Here is a 20,615-nt window from a genome sequence, read left to right as displayed (position 1 = left end):
TCAGTAATCAAAGAAATTAAAATATTGACTTAATTTCTCAAACTTTTGAAGAAGTTTGAATTTAAAGGTAATTATATGAATTTCATAAATTTAAATTCAACTTCTGAACATTTGAAAAACTGATAGGTAAAAATATTTTCAGTGATTTTGATCTTCCCTTCATTCTGCACACTTCATTTAAGCAAATAGGAATGGATGCATTATTAGAGTTATATATTATTATATAATTAGAGTCAAGGAAAATATTTTAAAATAATACAGTAAGGAAACTCTGAGAACTGTAACAGGACAAAGGTACATAAATATATTTAATGGTCAGTTTCTACCTGGGGAAAAGAAATGTGAAGCAATGTGCAATGCAGTCAGGAGCTCAGAGAACAAAACTGTTCTTTTCCTTGGAACACTGAGATTAAATACTACATCATATTACTCAACAGAATGTTACCTTCATTGACCACTCTGGCTTCTTAAGTGCAATGAGAAAAATGTTAGATGCTTTAGAAAATTCTAGTACGGATACTGTTCCTGAAAAGATGAAAACCAAGCTTGAATAAAGACCATTGCTTTCTGCTCTGCACATACATCATGGAAGAAATGTGTCTCCTTCACAGACTATCAGACAGTTTTATCAAATGACTGGATATTGAAGGAAAGGAAGGGAGGGAAGTGCTTCAAACCATTCATGGAAGTGTATGGTACCGGCATCAGTGAACCTTCGATTTTCCACGGGATGTTGAGAAGCCTCTAAGGCTAAAGACCCATAGAAGTGTTCTCTCATGTTCCCTTGTAAAGAGGGGTCCTCTTCAACAGCTTCTCTTCTGTTTTGTGGAACTGAATGCCAGTGTATAAACTGGTCCTATGCTCCTGACGCTAAAAACAAAGAGCTTCCACAAAACCACCATTGCTGAGACCTCAGTCATGTTTCTCTCCAATTTTTAACTTTCTCTGTCAAAACAAAGCCAAAATTTTGAAACGTATACAAATATTTGCACATAAATTCTAGCCACATGTATTAAAAAATAGTTATTCACGCTCAGACTTAAAAACAGGATCACTGCCTTTATGCCAAGTAAATTTTAACCCTATTCTCAAAATATAAAGTGTTTAGGTTAATAGGAAGATTTCTTTACTTAACTATATTACACTGGCTGAATACAACTTCATAAAGGAAAATCTGCTTCAACACTATCTGCTTAACTTTTTAAAATTAGAAATTATGAAATTTATCTCCAGAATAAAAATAGTCCACATCCCCAAATCCTGGAAGTAACCCACAGAGAAGTAAGAGAATTCTGAATTAGGTTAAAAATGGAGTGGAACAAGATCTTTTTTCCTCAATGCATTAATTAACTCAATACTATAACAACATCTGTTAGGTTTAGGATAGTTTTTACCATTGCAGTTTAAAATCCATGTTTCAAACTTTCTTTTTTTTGCTCTGTTGAATGCAAAATCTGAATTGACTGCCACATCTATTTTTAAAAATTACTATAAGTCAATTTTTTAGCTGCTAATTGACAGCATCTCTACCATATGAGCTCCTATGGCAGAAAAGGTTCAAAAATAGTTGAGACACATGTTCTGTCTGAGATATTTAAATCAAGAAGTACCTGATTCCAAAATGCTATGTGACATGTAGCTTTTAATATCTAAATTTTGTCTCAAAGTATTTTATAAAACCTGAAATCAGCTAAAAGGTCTTTGCTTAACTTCATTCCTTAGTAATATAGTGCTAAACTGTCATGGCTTTGGAATTATGGTATATTTATAAAAGTCAAACATCAGAAAAGAAAATTAGTCCTCCCTGTGATCACAACATAAATTTAAAAGTGGAGCCAAATTTTATGGGATTGAAAATGATGTGGCTATTAATTTAACACAATGATTTTGTAGAAATGCCAAATATACCATGCAGTCTGCCTGACTGCTGCTCTCCACCATCAATCACACAGGTTATCCCATTGTGTTATTTTTGATCTACTAACCTATTTCAGACTAGATTGCACAAGCATACACTCCAAAGAACAGAAATAAATGTGATGTCGCATAACAGAATCTCTCCTAGACCCAAAATATTTCAGGACATTTCCTGAAATATTTTGAGTCTAGCTCAGTCAGCATATCAGGGATGTGCAGTACAACACAGTAAAATAAGTTACAAGGTGTATAGCCATGCATAGAGAAACAAACAATTAGAAAAATCCTCCTTTATGGTCAAAAACAATTCTGGAAGTCAAATTCTGACTTCTGGCATTTGATATTTAATTTTATTTTTTTAAAAGCAGTCCATAGTTTCTCTGATTTTTTTTTTTTTTTTTTTTTTTTTTTGGTTTTTTTTTTTTTTTTTTGTTTTGAAGACACTGAAGGAAAGCTGGCTGACACCAAAAGATTAGACATTGTCTTTAAAACATTAAGCAAACACATGAAAAGCTGAACTACCAGCAAAACTCATTTAACATCACTGGTCTATTGTTTGTTGGTTTCTAATATGTACTGATAAATGTCAAAACACAACAGAGCTCCTACAGGAGAGAGCTGAAAATTGAAGGGCTCAGCTCCTCCTGAACAAGGCACTTTCTCACCACTAATGCAATGCAACATCTCCCTTCATTCCTAGTTCAGTCTGCCAAAACTTGGATCAGTGAGCCTTTCCTGGCCAGAGAAGTGAAGCTACACAGATAGGAAGAGAAGGTAGGGGAGAAACTGGAAACTGAGCTAGTAAAATTAGGCCAGCAGCAAATTGCTACCTCCTTGCCCAGAGCAAGAATGACACCGTGACTTAGAAAGGTGTCTGAATTTTGATGGCTTTAGGGCATCTCATGAAATAATGTCATTTAACTGCTGCACTTTCTATGCTTAATAAAGGCAATACAATGCTAGAATCAGTTATTGGGAGAAGCTATAAAAAAGCTCAGGTTATTTTAAAATATATAGAGAACCATATCAATGTGAGTATCTGAAGGTAATTTTACCACAAATCAGGTGAGTGGGCCTTGGCCTCCTGGACACAAAGATTCTATGATCTTTCATTCTTAGAGGAGAAAGACTGGCCCATCGGTAACCAAAGCCAAGTGCCCACAGGTCACAATAATAGGGTTATTTATCACATGAAAAGATGTGGGGCTGTTCACATAACTCTTTGCAGCTGCTGCTTAATGTGCAAACAGCATGACTGTGTAACACTGAGGGAAGGGGAAACCTTTTGTTCTATGAAAACCAACAAAACCTCTGACTTTGGCACTGGTGTCTTTGGCGGGCTGAAGAACACCTCTCCTGCTCCACTCTCCCTAAGGAAAGTTCCCTTTTTGCCCATCCTTGGCAGTGCTTTCCTTGCCCTGTTCTGCCCGTTCTGGATGGTAGGGCAGAGTGTGCCTTCAGCAAGTTTGCTGCTGACACAAATCTGTGTTTCCAGCCAGGTGCCTCCAGTTGCACCAGGGGTTAATGTTTGCTAATATCCATTTACGTTCTCTGTATCTTCTGGCTAGTCCCAACCTCTAAATGCTGAACTTTCAGAGTCTAGGAATCTTTGTGTTGACTGAAACCCACCGGGCCTCAGCCAGCAAAATGCAAACCCTTGGTAAAAAGAGTCTTTTGACGAAAACAGTTCTTCTCAGTGATGCCAACCAATAGACAAGAGGCAGCAGGCAGAAACTGATGCACAGGAAGTTCTACCTGAACATGAGGAAGAACTTCTTCACTGTGTACTCACTCTGCAGAGAGGTTGTGGAGTCTCCCTCACTGGAGATATTCAAGAGCCAGCTGAATGCAATCCTGTGCCATGTGCCCTGGGATGGCCCTGCTTGAGCAGGGAGGTAGACCAGGTGGACAGATATGGTCCCTTCCAACCTTACCCATTCTATGATTCTGGGATCCCTAAGGACCATAATTGAGTGATGTGCCATTTTGTTTCTTCTGCTGGTGTTAAAGATCAAAGCGATGTACAATTCACCAGAAAGCCACTGAGTTTCTATAAGCTGAAAAGATTTACATCTGTTCTGAACATATTCTGAAGATTTTTGAGGAGTTTGATTGTCAAGAGCAGTGATCTTGAAATGCATCTAGAGGAAGTACTGTTTAATCACAGAGACTGTCAATGTGAGAAGCTCAATAACAGCTCAAAAGTGAAGATGGAAACTTGCCAAAAAATTGGATTGTTGGGTAGAAACAAGGGAGGGTATCCAGAAAGGAGGAAATAATGCACTCAAAAAAGTAAAGAACACTAGATTGCATTTAGTTAAAAGCTATAAAATTATCTTGGTAGACTAAAGACTGAGAATTTTATATTTTTATTTATATTTTTATAAAAACACCGTTCTTATGGAAGTTAACATTTTTTGAATAAAATATTTCATGTGGGAACATATTTGCCATGCTTAACTATATTAAATTCAATATTTAAGTTATATCTTTTAGTTGTTCAGGGTAAATATGTTTCCCAGTTCTTCCAACATGTGAAATAAACTAACATAGTTGGCTTTAAAGAAGAGGATTTGACTGTTATATGCAACTGACTGGAAGATTCCAAATTATCACATTTATTTTGAGATCTCTTCAGACTGATGCTGCACTTCCATTTCTCCAGTTGCAGCTAGTTCATTGTGTAGATCTTTCACATACATGAAGCAGATTCATGCCACTGTGTAGGACTTGCAATTCATTTCAAGGTAAATTTAAAATTCCTCATCCAGATTTTGTTTTAAACAAATTAGCTCTCCCTTCATCTCAAGAGTGCTTCGCCTATTCATAATCCCATGTTAGTGGCAGGCAGACAAGACTAAGAGAAAATCAGTAACTGAACACTGCTAAAAACCACTTTGAAGTCTCAGTGTTAAACATGAACCACACTGCTTTAGAATTATATTTGTATTTTATTTTAATTATCCTTTCAGACACAGCTATATAATTGTGTTGGCAACTGAAGAAAATGGAATGTTACATAAAACAAAATTAATTCAGAACTTGTTTGGTTTTTTTTCACTTTGTTTGGGGTTTTTTGTTATTAAATTGCCTCCTCTCCTACCTCTGGCCAGGGTGATGTCTCCTTTTTGTTTCATTGGAAGCAGTTCAACCCTTCTTTAAGACTCAGAGTTCAGCTGCATATGAATCCATTTAATTACCTGTGATTAGCTTCTGACATGACACACTAATCCATTTGGATGCCAGCATCAGAAGGAAAAGAAAACAAACGAAGAAAGCCCTACATAATCTGACCACTGTTTGAAGGGTTCATCCTTGAGGATGACACATACCCAGCAGAGTCCTGAGTAAAGTATTCGATCCTGTAATATCCAATTCAGAAGATTTTAAAAATGTCCTTTTCACCTTAGGAAAAAAAGAAAAAGTTTAAACTACAGACTAAAATGGTATTGAAAAGTCAGTTGTAGTCAAGGAGATTCATCTGCAAATGTTTTAGTGTTTACCATGAAAACATTATCCATTGATGCAACCTGAAACAGACATCATCACTAACTATGCTGGGAGTTCTTGAATGCTTAAAATTGTGTGAGTTAGAATTGTTGTGCCTATATCCCAGTTAAAAGGAGTAATATGAATTAAAACCATATAAAAAGTTGTTTTGATTTTGCGGTTATTTTGAATAGGGTTTTTTGTTTGTTTTTTTTTCTAAGGAGCAAAGTATAACAAGTATTATTGCCCTCTTTCAGAAAGTCAAAAGCTAGCTAACGAAAACCTAAGCTTCTTGCTCAATAATTAGTGTCCTTCACTGTTTCAGTGGTATGTTCCAGTAGACTCAATACATATCAATTGAACAGGTTTCTGATAGTAGAAGTTTTATTGACAGGGTTAGCTAAACTTTTTTGAATTCTTCTCAATTACAGTTTGTTCCAAAGGTCTTACTCTAACCACTGATATATTAGAGAAATCAGAGTTGCAATTTATTTAAAAAACCCTTCATTTCATATAACAAATTTTGGAGTTATTGCAATGAATTTAAATAACTTTATATGTAAACAAAATAAAAAATGGATGGGTCTATCACGTTTCTATTTACATCAGGAACTTAATCTCCACTAGCCTTTAACAGAAGCAGTAAATTGCCTTAAGGAAAAAAAAAAAACCCAAAACTTAGATTAAAGAAAAGTATACATATGGAAATAAGTTATGCAGAAAGTTGAATTAATTGAATATTAAATTATCTCTTTTTATTTCATTATAAAGATTTTTCTAAGATTTTTGAAGGATTTTTTTTTAATTTAGATGAATTATTTTTCATTATTTTGCTGCAGATAACCAAGCCTCTTATCAACTAGCTGATTTTGTCCTTTCTTCTCCTTTTTTGGACTTTCTTAGGATATTGGGTCTACCAGACTTGGTTTTTAATTCATGCATTAGGTCATTCTGAACTGTAAGAGTATTTTGAGACCCCTAGCAGAAGGCAAGAGTCTGTTAATTTCCCAGAGAATTTGTGCAAGTTCTGTCCCTCAAGGTTTTAAAAGACTCACATGGATAAAGTCCTGAGCAATCCAGCCTGATGTCAGAGCTGACCCTACTTTAAACCTGAGACATCCAAGGATCTCTTCCAACCTGAATTATTCAACAAAAGAAAGCTGAAAAAAACCCCAAAACTATTACTTGGCTCAGCCATCTTCAGTTCATGACTAAATCTTTGTGTCAACAAAACCATATTAAAAAAAACCAAACCTTTTCAGTTGTGGTCAAAAAGCACTTCAATTTTATTCTACTAACAACTGTAGCAAAGGTAGTCCACACCACTTACTGGAATAGTAGATTCCAGGTAATGGAATTTGCCTCTGTATTTGTATATATTTCATATATACAGACAACTTTCATTACTCGTATTTAGATTATGTCATTATGCTCCTGCAAGTCAAACAGAGACTTATACAGCAGGTATTCTAATTTCACCCCAAAAATTAAGAAAATATACAGCACTGTATTACTTATACCAAAACTAACTACAGTAAAAAATCCAAAACCAATCCACAAACACAATAAAACTCAGCAAGAGAGGTCTTCAAGAAGGGAGGAAAAGGCAAGAAGTTTTCTTTGACAGAAGCAGATGTAAACAAAAACTAGTCTTATTTGTGACTGGTCATTCAGAATTGCTTAAAGCAGTGAAGGACTGTGATCAGAGCATAACATAACACGTTATTCTTCTCTCTACAGTGTGATGGAACTTGATGTCTGACCTTTTCCCTAAGCAACAGACACGATTTAAGGCCTTCACATTAAATTTGGCATGGAAATTAGGATCAGGCTAATGGGAGAGAAAAAAAGAGCTTTTTCACTGAGCATATTAATTAAATCAACCTAATAAAACATAAACTAAATTAAATTAAATTCTTTTTAATAGCTGCAGGTAGGAAAGTAAAAAAACTGGGAGGTTCTCAGAGTATAACAAAGCATATTTTGTGCAAGTAAATAATTAGAGAATAAGATACTTTTAAAATTACAAAGAATCATTAAAGTTGGAAAAGACCCCTAAGAACACTGGGTCCAACCCTGGACTGAACATCATGTCAACTAAACCTTCATACTAAGTGCCACCTCCAGTCATTTCTTGAACACCTCCAGAGATGGTGATTCTACCACTTCCCTTGGGAGCTCATCCCAATACTTCACCATCCTTATCAGTGAAGAAATTGCTCCTTATGTCCAGCCTGAACCCTGGTGCACCTTGACCCCCTCATGACAACACCTCCTTTCAGGCAGTCGTAGAGATCAATAAGCTCTCTCCAGAGCCTCCCTTTCTCCAGGCCAAACACCCCCAGCTCCCTCAGCTGCTCCTCATCAGTCCTGTGCTCCAGAGCCTTCCCCAGCTCTGCTGCCCTTCTCTGGACTCACTCCAGCCCCTCAATGCCTTTCCTGCAGTGAGAGGCCCAAAACTGGACACAGGATTTGAGGTGTGGCCTCACCAGTGCTGAGCACAGGGGACAATCCCTGTCCTGGTCCTGCTGCCACACTATTGCTGATCCAGGCCAGGGGCCTTTGGCCTCCCTGGCCCCCCGGGCACACCTGGCTCATGTCCAGCTGCTGCTGACCAGCACTCCCAGGTCCTTTTCCCTCAGGCACATTTCCAGCCACTCTTCCCCAAGTGCAGGACCTGGCACTTTGACTTTTTGAAACTCATCCAACTGCCCTCAGCCCATGAATCCAACCTATCCAGATTCCTCTGCCACATGGCACAACTTGTCAAAGTAATTCACTTCCAAGAGTTCCTACAGTTTACTAACATTTGCAACTGTCTCTATCAGGAAAAGTAATTCAGAACATGGGCACAAAATCCTCAACAGTAATGCTGAGCAATGCTACATGAAGCATCTACTGCAGAGTTGGAATTAACAGCCACATTTTTACATAACTGTCTTCAATACCAGACACACACAAAACATGCTGGCTTTGTACATTGATAAGTATCAGCTACTTTGAAATGCAAAGGTTTATTACACATGCATTACTTAGTAGCGACAAACTGAAACACAGTCATGAATGAATAAAGCAGTCCACCTACTTAAATATGTACAAAATTTCATTTCTTTTCAGTTTCCCTGAATTACAGATAGCACGACACTAGTCAGATGATAAGGACAGCTGCTTTTTCATGGAGCCTTATTGTGAAGGAGAGTAATCCGTTACTCTAGGCATTGTAAAAGTGTAATCAGACTAAGATTCAGTAACCTACATCCTGAAAATTGTCCACTAGGGGATTTTTTTGGTGCAATTTGTGGGCAATGACCTTTCATTTTGGTGTACTGTTGAGCAAACTCTTAGTGATAAATTTTTAGGTTGTTAAATAACATCCTGTCCAAACTGTTTTTTGTTGCAATATCTCATTATTTCATTGCACTTTTAATAATTTAACTATGAATTATAACAAAAAAGTTCAGATAACAGTAACAGTGGTTATTTCAAGCAAACCAATAAAATATATTACTTTATTAATATGTTTGTCATAAATCTGTTTACTTTGAAAATTTGACAAAAAGAAGTAAGAAGTGTTTTCCTTAATCTCAAATCTTCCATATTACTTTTAAGTGGGTTCAATGGTATCTATTTCAAATGCATAGAGAAAAAAAATTATAATTTAAAAAATCTAAGCCTACCAATTTTACCATTCCTAATCACCAGAAGTGATTTGTTCCTTCTCTTCTTGACATGAGAGCTACTTCTCACAATAAAAATGTATTTTCTGATAAACATGATTTGCCATGGGCTTTTTTTTTTAGATTTTCTCTAATCTTATGCTTCCTGCTTAATCCATTAATAGTCCCATTTTGCTAAAAATTCACAGCAAGTAGTACACAAAAAAAATGAAAGTGAGCATATTTGTAAATTTATACCAGCTAGCATTTCTGCTGAATAATTGTTTCAAAAATGTTTATAACTGAACTAGAATGCCTCGTTACTGACTCATTAAATTTCCTAGAAAAATACAAAGTTTAAAATATTGTTTTTTCTCTCAAATCTCAAAAAGATAAATTGCATTTAAAACACTGCCAATGGCAAAAGTAAACGTATGATACAAAAACATAATTTTTTTTTCAGAGTGTGTGAAGTGCCTGGCACAGTCATCAGAAGGCAAACAATGAGCTGACTGGTCTCCATGCTGGCCTGACCCTTGTGAACCCATGAGCTATGCATTAGTCACTTCTAGAAAAGGCAGCTTGACTCCTTCTCATACCTGGCTCAGACTATTTGATTACAAGAGCTCAGAGGTTAACACTATTGTTCCACGTTTTCCCTCCTCCTTTGCTGTGCTGCTCCCCAGCAATGACGTGTGTGAGAGCTTAACAGCATCTCTGTAGCTCCATGATCCACAGGAAGGAGCTGAGTCCTCCCTCATAGCACAGATATCTCTACATACATGTACAGGGATTTTGCATTATTCTTCCCTGTCTCTCTGTTTTGGCCTCAGAGTTCACTCTGGGTTATACCACCAGTGGCATTCAGCAGGAATTTTGGAATTTAAGACAAGTCTACCTTGTACTTTTTTAAAAAATAGTATTAACAACAGCTTTACTGCTGGCTGCTCTCTTTTGGTCTGACTAAGCCATGTATATTGCTGTTATTTTCAAGAGAGTAAAAACTGCTCCTTTTTGTCAAGGATGAAAAAGAGTCATTTGTGGAAGTGGAAGTAATCCACTAAATGAATTTTCAGATCACTTCAGCACAATTGTCTGCTTTGCATCTGTACAACCAACAGTTTCCTGAAATGAGTTATGCCTTCAGAACAAGGTGATGAAATTACAGGAGTATTCACCTTTCAACTAACATAACTGTCTTGTAATTTACCATTACAGCACTCTGATAATTCTCCTTATAATTGCAAAAAATGCTTTGAAAAAAAATTAAAAATACAAGTCTTACAAGACCTTGTGTATCCTGCTTTTGAAGGAAAAACCATAACTGCTGAAACAAGTCTCAGCAAGAACGTCTGAAGAATTCAGAGTTGCAATTGAAAGGACAACCTCTTCTTTTCATGCTAAGTTGGTTCCCATGTATCTGTGTATATAGCACTTACAGCACTTTCTCCCTCCAGCCTTCAGGAAGAGCAAGTCAGGAAGTATTTTAATATGACAGATTTCATAAATTTTAATTTCCTTTAAGTATAACAACAAATTATATTCTGATGGGCAGGATTTATTTTCATGGCTATTATTTGTATATTTTAATAATTTTCACTACTGAGTACACTTAAATAAAAAGGAGAAATATATCAGATGGCCATTAGTTGTCCTTGAGGGTTTTTTGTCTTCTTATTTTCCACAGTCATTATTCTACATAAAATTGACAAGATAATATTCAAATAAATAAATCTTCTACAACAGTGATTCCTGATCAAAGGTCACTGGCTCTTTTAAATCTTTTAGGCTGTTTACCAATAGGTGCCAGTCAGTAAAACAATCCCTGATGGCTCCCCAGGGAACGTAGGGACTGGAAGAAAAGAGTCATCCTAAGCAGCTACTAAAACTCAATGACTGAACTATGTAAGAATATCTATTACTGTCCTTTTGGCTTCCAATTTTGTTTTGTCTCCTTTCCTATCATTAGTCATTTCTTAATATATATTGCACACTCTAAAACATTGACCCTTTGCCAAAACACAAGACAGTCCTTTTGCGTACTGTGGTATTATTCACAATCTCCCAGGACTCTGAAAAGTATCAGGATGCATCCTAGAACCAACAAAAGGTCATATAACTATTTTTAAAATGCCAGCCATCCTGTTCATAAATGCTCACAGGACAAGTAACAGTTACTGCTTTCATAGTGTCTCCAAAATAAGTAATCTGTCACAAAGGATTTATGCTTGAGGTGCAATCATTCCTTACTGTCTAAATCCTCCAGTGGAACAGAATTATATTTTTCTTTCTCTTTCTTTCCGTTCCTTCCTTCCTTCCTTCCTTCCTTCCTTCCTTCCTTCCTTCCTTCCTTCCTTCCTTCCATTACAGTACAGTCTCTTGCCACCCCTTGGTATACAATCCCCATATTTGCCATTCATCTGACATATTGAAAAGCATCCTTCACTTATAAAAGCAGAGTAAAGACCATTGGAGCCAAACCATCTCCTTGCCCAAGCATAGGTGATTAGCAAAACTTGGTGCTCTTTCTAGCAACATTATTATTCAGCATTTTTCAAATGAAAACTGTACATTGAAAATTACTTCATAGTAGTGCAACACATACAATATTCTGTAGCTAAATAAATATGCAGTATTGTAAAAGATTATTCTTTTAAAAAAATTTAATGCTTCGCATATACTGTTGGCATAAACAAGCAAACAGAAAAAAAAAAACAAACCCCAGTTTCAAAACCATATTCTAAAGGAACCCTCTAACTTCCTGAATATGCAGAAATTTACTAAATAAGTTGATTCTTCACTCCTACTTTCTTCCAGTATCTCTTGATTCACAAACAGCAAGTCATGCCTTTTAACCTACCAATAATAAAATGGAGGTTTACCTTCATAAACTAAGAAAGAAGTTGAGGATCATACCAAAATTGGTGTAAATAGCTTTGTCAGAACTGCTGCAGGATGGGGATATGGATACTTTTGATGTCTAAATAAGGTGCTAAAGGACATTAATTGCTTTTCTGACATCCTGGTGCCATGTAGTAATAGCAAGATGCAAACATTTTCTGTGGGTTATATTAATTATGGAAGGCTTCACAATTCCCTCCAGAATTAGACAGATAGCAGAAGTTCAGGACAAAGAGTGCAAGTGTTGAAGAAGGAGGCAGAGCATTTACACAGTCTCTGCATCTCTAGATCATCCAGGCTTCCCTCCCAGCAGGCACAATAAATCATTCATCTCAGCTGACCCCATTACTGTATTGCTTTTGAAGGTTTTTATCATTAAAATAAATGTGCAAGTACGAAAGCAAGAAACTTCCTTCTCCACTGACATACAACTATATCTTGCAGAGTAATTAGAAAAAATCCAAGAAAGTGGGTACACTCAATTAATTCTTCAACTATGAAGAGGAAGTTGTAACACTAAAAATTACACAGTGATTTCTACTACACATTTAAATGGGGAGGAATAACCATCTTTAAATAAAACAGAACAGGTGCAAAAAGAAAACTAAAACATATTTTATTCTTAGGATGAAAGCCTGAAGAATATTAGTGTTAATAAAATCAATATGGAATTAATTAATAGATCACAATATAAGAAAGTTGCCTAAGAATGAAACAAGGATTTCTGTTTATCTCTATTTTAACTGTAAAGATTCACCCTCATCCTTTTGTCTCTTCTCCCTCAAAAAGAAAAATATTTCACAGAGTTTTCCCCATTCAGCCCAACCATAAACTAGGTTGCATATTTATATGCCAATTCAAAATGAGTTTTTTGAAACAATCCTCATAAGAAGCAAGGTTCACTTCTTAATCAGGTCATGATGCAAAAATAATTCCGTTCCCCAGTGCAATAAGAAAGGTACACACATATTGGCTTAGGACTGATATTCACTATACTTTTTTCTTCAAAACAGAGAGATAGAAGAAACATTTTCATAGTCATAACAGTAGTCTTGATTATTCCAGTTGAAAAAGTCATTGCTCATGGAAGTTAATCTTGTGCATCAAGTAGACACAGACTCTAAATATTATTTCAGTTTCAACATAACCACACAACAAGCCACAAGTCTCATCAATTAATAATGGGAAATTAACATTCTGTAATGGCGTGAAAACAACAGCTAGGAGCCATTAATATCCATTGACATAAACTCCTCTGGTTTACAAGAAGCATATCCTTTATTTATACGCATATTGTTTGCTCCAAGCTCACGGTACCTGGAGTACAGAACATGTGAGTGTTCTGCTCATAAATTGTGTAAGAAAAAGAACAACAAGTATATTAATTTATTTTTGAACCTTCTTATTACTATTCAGTGCATACCAGATCCAATATGGCATCCATCAACTAATTACCTTTTGACAAGAAGCCAAAAGGAAAATACTTAGGCAGCCGAAACACAAGCAGAATTAAAAACAGAATGGAATTACTGAAAGGGAGATACTAAGAAGAATAGGACTATTTATGCAGTACTACACAATTAGGACACCAAATCTCACCTGGAAGGGTTACAAAAAATAAATTAAAAATACAAATACTCAAATACTGGGTACCAGATCTCTGCTAAGGCTCAGCACTTAATTATGTGCAATTTCTCAAAGTATTTTTATAAGATGGATTATATATATATGTTCTATAAAAGAGTGACAGTTCAATTATTAAGTACAGATAAGTAAAGTCAATTCAAAAACTCTTCCTAGATGCAAAGTGTTCTTATACTGTCTTGACTTACTTATATTCTTTGCTTTTTTTTAACTACATTGTTGAGTTCTCATTATGACATTCCTCATTAGGTATAAAATCTTGGCTTTGTTGCTGATAAGGATGGAATTGCACAGATACGTTCCTTTTCCAGCAAAAAAAAAAAAAAAAGCCAGAAAACAGCAACTGTCTTTTTATTCAGAGATATTCTTTTACACAACTGTTATAATTATCTAAAATATACTTATTATTTCATGAGCAATAAATCCTAAAAAATCGTGGATGGCAATAATTTGGAAAAAAAATATAACCTTATATTTCTTAAAGCATAATGACTTGAAATTTTATTAAGCATTTCCAGTCTGTTCCTCAGAGTTCCACTATTTTTAGGGAAAAAAAAAGCTGGAATAATTTTTGCCTCATTAAAATTAATATTTTGCTCATACAAAAATAAAATTCAAAAATAGCATCTCAGTGTCAAAGTCTTTACTACCTTATTTTCATAATATTGATCTTTCATCCAAGTACGACAAGAACCACCCATATTGAGTAATAATAGCTAAGGCAAAAAATACTAGACATTAAAAAGAGAAGCAGTCTACTGCTACACAATAAAATACATATCTAGACTTTAATCTCATCATAATGATGTGAAGGATCGCATGCATGTCTGAAAAACCCATCACTGGAAAGATTTTCCTTCCAGTTAAATCATTCCATCGTAGAATAAATTTGATCTAGAAAAAAAAAAAAATCTATTCACAATAGCAGAACTGAAAACAGGCTATTAATTAATCCATAATGCAGAATAATCTGTTGAAAATCAGAAAACTAAAGGCAGTAATAGCAACTTACACCTCTTTGATGCAAGGCAGTCAGATTGTTATTAGGCAATCTGAGCGTGAAAAAGTGAATACAATAATACTGTCTGAATATACTGATCAGCTCATAATTGTTTTATGTAATGAGATCTCTTTTCATACTTATATCCCACATTTTCCCTTTTACCACATTTGTGTGTTTTTTGGGTTTTTTTTGAAGTAAAAAATTCCCAAAGCTTTCTTTCTTTTGTCTATTCAGCATCCTTGGAAAAAACCACCAGATGGCAATGCAGGGTTCAAGTATTTCATTTAACATATATATTATAGTGAAAAAGTCTATACGCATCAGCATGAGGCTCTCTTTCCTAACCTACTTCCTCTTTGATGAATATTAAATAATTCATAAGCCAAAACTCTGTTCAGCACAAGTAAGTGATCAAATACCATTCCACCTGTAAAGAAAAGACTTTTAGAAATCTAAGTTCTACGAATGTAAAACCACACGACTAAAAAAAAAAAAAAAAAAAAAAAAAAAAAAAAAAAAAAAAAAAACAAAAATTTAAAAAAAAAGATGTGTGGAAGTTAAAAACACAAGCGAAAAAAAAAAAAAAAAAAAAAAAGAAAAATAAAGAAAGAAAGACAACAATTTAGATCAAACTATGAACCTGGATAATTTCAGGAAAAGTCGCTGAAACAAAAGCATTTATAAATTCATTACCATGAAGTTCTCAAAATACTATCAAGGACTGAACTTAACTGCACAAAAAGTAAATCTACACACATTTTAGGCACATCACAAATTTATATGTAATTTGGTTTCATGCTAAGAAACAGGCATTATCTTCTACATTTTTGAAGTTTAATTCAAATCCTTTAAAACTCACTTCCTGTAAAACTATGTGCTGAATTAATCAAAATATGTAGGCTTTAAGTATTTATTCTTCCTTTGCATCAAGCAGATCGCTGCAAACTGTTCAGACAGGAACTGTTTCATGAAGGAAGATGCTTTAAGATATTTAAAGGAGCAGAGAAGTAGTGGAAAAGTCAGCTTCCCATTTAGCAAATCTTATCTGAGATCCATTACTTGACAAAAGAAGGTTCCTCTCTGCAGTTACTGTTGCAGGCTCTGAAGCCTCTACAGTTCAGGAGACTTCACTGAATATCTGAAACACCCAATTAATAACCATGATGTCCACTGTGAAGTTAGTGGTTGGAACAGGAAGGCTTACAGCAAAGAATCCTTTTTTTCTTTCTTAAGAAGGCATTAGAACCTGCAGGTTTTGTATGGTCAACTCTACTTGACAGGAGAAGTTAAGGTGTGCTTATAAGTTTTTTGCATAGATGGATTAGGAAGAAGTTTCTTGTATCATCTGTATTTAGTAGTGGAATTTTTATTACAACTGCTCACCCATCCATTCTCCTGTAACAAGCACAGTCATCACACGTTCTTAATGTAAAAGAACTCCGACATATATTAAAGAGTGACTTGAAACTGTTCTGAACTTATTTAAAATATTAACTGTAAAAAAAAAGTCTCTTCTGTCAAATAGAGATGATCATACAAGATAAAGTGTTAAACAGGTAAATGGAAAAGCTGTGACCAAACTAATTTAAAGTATGTTTTCTGGATAATGTAATAAATATTTGATTAGTACTGTTCCCTTTATGCCCTATATTATTACATTAATTTGATTCATAGCACACAGTGGTAAAAAGATTCAAAGACCACCCTGAAGTAGTTTAAGTGCTTTGTATAAGGACCACCCTCATGATCAGAGATCAAATCCAATGCAGCACAACCTAAGATTTCTTCTATTGTAAAGTCTTTTTAACCCTCTTCTCAAACAAACAAAAGCAGGAATACTATATTGATTCTAATTGTTTCCACATATAGCTAATTACTTGATATAACTTCAGTCCTAAAAGCCTGAATTGCTATGGATTTTTAGAAAATGACTTTCTGAACTTCTTGAAAAATCAGAGAAGTTGTTGGAAATGCATCTCCACCAGACTGACAAACTCGTTTTTATTTTATTAACCGCTATCTTTTTAGCAGAGCTCATAAATAGACAGAAAAGAGGTCAAGTACTCTGACCATATTGACATATTTTCAAGGACAGATCTCTTTTTAATATTAAATACTGAATATATAAAATGAACATAAAATAAATGATATTATATATTTAATAAATATATTTAAATATCTAATATATATGAAAATGTATACATTGAATAAATAAATAAATAAATAGCACAAGTTCTGTGGTTTTAGGTTTGGTCATCAGAAACAGGCTCAACATAAGTCAATTAGAAGGAATAAATCCCAATTAGAACAACCATTTAGCATACTGGTGTAAACTTCTTTAACTTTATCACATTCCTGTAATTTATAATAGAGAAGGAAAAAAAGAAAAGCAGTACATCTCAAAAAGATGTACTGGGTGGATGCCGCAACTCCATATTTATAACAACTCGTAAGTATAAAATATTACTTTTTAATTTTTTTCTTAGCTTTCATGGTGACATTTCAGGAACAAAATGCACTCACAAGTGTAACTGAATGAAGAGATTTAAACCATGCCCTCACCACACTCTGCCTCTGGCTAAGAGGTTCACATAAAACTCAAGTTCTACTTTCCAATAGTAGAATATTTTTCGATATTTTTTCATACTTTGATAGTTTTTTGATATTTTTTCCTACTCACAATTATGATTTGCATTAATATTGGGAAACCATTTATAGTTTCACAGTACGAACAAGTCAACATTATTTTGTTAAAACTTCTGTTAAATAAGGTTTTCCTTGTAGAAACACTTCAGGATTGCAAAAAATAGCCCTCCTGAGCACCCAAGGGATGTAAAAAACTAAACCAAGCCAAACCAAATCAAACCAAACAACAAAAGCAAACCAAAAACCATTACACAACATTCCACCTAGCACTGAGGAAGTTCTTCAAATCTTCAATCACAAAGCAGCATGGCCAAAGGCAGAAGGATCTGAGATTTCAGTAAATCAGAGATTTTTTCTTTTGCACACATTGTATGACAAACTGCCTCCTTGGTGATGCATCTAATTGAAGCTTTACACAGGACCAGCATGCAAAAACTTCAAGACCCCATGTTACAGTAAGACATGATACAAAGATATCCATTATAGCTTTTCCTTTTTATTACAGCATCTGCATGAGAACAAATTCTATACATATTGAAAAATTTTGTATGTTTTTTCTTTTGCTGGACAGCAATTATATTACTTTCCCAAAAATAAATTTCATTGTGTATTTGCCATTTTTTCCTTGCATTGGTTAATCAGATGAAGAGGATAGAGGCAAAAAGTTGTGCAATAAAATGCAAAGACAACCCAAGTTATCCTTGTTACTTTCAAGTAACAGGTGATAGCTGGACCTTTTATTAGATTCTTAAAAATGGATGTCTTTGTAAAATTTACTCTAAGATCAATAATGTTTTTATTATATTTGAATTAAGGGGCCTTGACTTCAAGCTTAAAAGTATTAAATCTTAATCAACAGGACAATCTTAGCCAGACATATTCACAGGATATCTACATTATATCAAGGCTACAGCAGCTTATAAACACTTCAACCTATCGCCAGATCCTTTGCTCTGCACACAATCTGTGTATTTCAGTTTTCTTGAGTTTAAATAACCCCAAATATACTTTAATCTCAAGTTTTCATTAAGGAATACCTTACTTTGTAGTAGTACTCCATGTTTGCCTTCCCTACATCAACATTTCCAGCTACTAAAGCATTGGAGACATAATCCGTTTCATTTTGTTGTTAGAAAGATAATCCATTGAAAATGGAAGGTACAATTTAAGATGTTGCCAAAAATGCATAAAGAGCTGTGTTCTCCCCAAGCACCAGTTTACAACTACTACCAACCAAAAGACAAAAATAAATCAGAGACAGACTTCTGAAACAGCACAACAAAAGCTACCTAAAACACTCCACTGCCAAAAGGAAATGTACAACGAACAACAAACCCAATTAACTAATTCAATCAACATGGGATTAAGATTTTCATTAATCCACCAACAAGGAATTAAGGCTTTCATTAAGGATTTAGCTTGCTTTAGTGCAGTATAGCAAGATAGGTTGCAGACATAGAATCTTATTTTTTTCATTACCCAGTAAAAAGCCAAAGAGAATAAAATTAAAATTTCAGGGTGACAGAGAAAAAAATGAATCCAAAACTACCCAACTGTGAATACCAACTATTTTGCTTTGCTGGATTAAACTCTTCAACCACATATTAGGTATCCCTTTCAAAAACACATTTTGCTGTTCACTTTTCGTGGTTATTAAATTTACTGTGTTTGATCTATTTGTTGTTGCCTAAACCCAAACTCTATGATCTTAATTTTCCAAAGTATATAATAAAACAGATAAATCCGGTAACCCAACAACAAACCCAACATCACTGACTGCAATGTAGTCTTTTAAGTAAGTTAAAAAGTTACGGGAATAACTTTCCTTCAGCAGGTGAAAGTTTATACTCATTTCACATTACACATCTGATTTTTTTCATTAAGTCCACATAAAACAATAGTCAAAAAATATATAGAAGCTCCCAACTCTTCTTGCTCCAGAATTTGAAATCCTCTTAACTGTATTCCAAACCGCCATAACAACATTCTGGTGTATGCTTGCAAACATTAAGCACTTCTTTCCAAGCCACATTGTAACCACAGAGATAAAGTTTTACTTACCTGATCCCCTTTTGGTTACAACCTTCAAGCTCTGAGTCAGAGTAGCATACAAGAGAATCAAGTTGGGAATAGGAGCTTTCATCTTCTGTCTTTCCGTGGCTGCTTCCTGGAGTACCAAAAAAAAAAAAAAAAATAGAAAGAAACACTGGTTGTACATTGGTGCTGAAACAACCTCGAAGTAAAGAATCATAATATTGACATTGTGGAAAAGCTAAATAGAGCTTTTGTGAGGAATTTAAAGCACTAAAAATGTTTTATTCTTTCTTTTAAAAAGTATGCAAAACAAAATCATTATAAAACAAACACACACACACACTATATTTAACCCTGGAACTTAAGCTACAACTGTGTCTACATATTGAAAATTCATGAGGTCCCTGTTAAAACTTTATAACAAATCTCATGAAATATCTATTTATTTCTTTTTATCATACAACCTTTTCCACCCACCAACATGAAAAAGAAAATAATGCCCTTCTTCATTAGTTTTGCTCTCATTTATTAATACCACAAACTGAGCAGAAGATTGACAATAAAATGAACATTTGATTGAAAAAAAATCTGGTCATCTTCTTGGGAACAGAGAAAGGGGGAAATAAGAGAACATCAAAGTAACCAGCATAGACACTTGCAACTTCCTTTTAGGCTAGCAAGTTCCCATGCAAGTTCAAACTAACATGTTCACTGCACTAAATCAGAAGTGAATGTTAATTTGAATGGAGATAAGCAGAGCACAGACTGTGCTTTAGCCTTCACCTCCAACATGTGAATAAAAGATCTGCATTTCTATTTATTTACTCTGGGTATTAAGTGGCATGAACTGGTGGTGAAAGCAGGGACTAAACATTTTGTTAATTCCTCATCTAAGTAAGAGGAATTAACGTCATCTACGCATGATGATTATCAACTTTCTTCAGGATAGGTTGGTAGGGCTAATATCTAATATTTCAGTGTGTTGAAAGAGGAAAGGAGGACAAATCTGCCTGTTCAAGCTAGACAGCAGCCTATCTATGCTATCTATATTCATTAGAGTAGCTTACACAAAAATATTCTTGTCTAAGGGGGACAAGAAAGGGCTGGGATCAATGGTTCTTTAATATTATAACTAAGACCCAGACTAAACCAATGTGGTTTTGATATTCACCTCCATTAATCACAGCACTGGACAGCAACTGAAAAAGTCTCAGAAGGTGCCACATAGTACAAGTTTTGAGTTCTAAAGTGACCATGAATCTTTTGCACTTTCATTGATAATCAGGTTACTGAGTACCCAAGACATTTTTTGAAAGCAGTATCTT

At 34.7% G+C, this 20,615-nt stretch overlaps 1 protein-coding gene across 1 annotated transcript in view; it reads right to left on the bottom strand.

Moving 5' to 3' along the window:
* Nucleotides 1–19,399, bottom strand: part of IL1RAPL1 (interleukin 1 receptor accessory protein like 1) — a 578,609-nt gene extending 559,210 nt beyond the window's left edge. Inside the window, exon 1 of the mRNA XM_041472402.1 lies at nt 19,318–19,399. Within this exon, the coding sequence (XP_041328336.1) occupies nt 19,318–19,399 (82 nt within the window). The remainder of the gene's footprint in view (nt 1–19,317) is intronic.
* Between the last annotated feature and the right edge of the window lie 1,216 nt (nt 19,400–20,615).

The sequence above is a fragment of the Pyrgilauda ruficollis genome, unplaced genomic scaffold, assembly GCF_017590135.1.
Source record: "Pyrgilauda ruficollis isolate IOZ18807 unplaced genomic scaffold, ASM1759013v1 scaffold29, whole genome shotgun sequence".
In the NCBI taxonomy this organism is placed as follows: Eukaryota; Metazoa; Chordata; class Aves; order Passeriformes; family Passeridae; genus Pyrgilauda; species Pyrgilauda ruficollis.
This window is presented reverse-complemented; position numbering and strand designations above follow the sequence as displayed.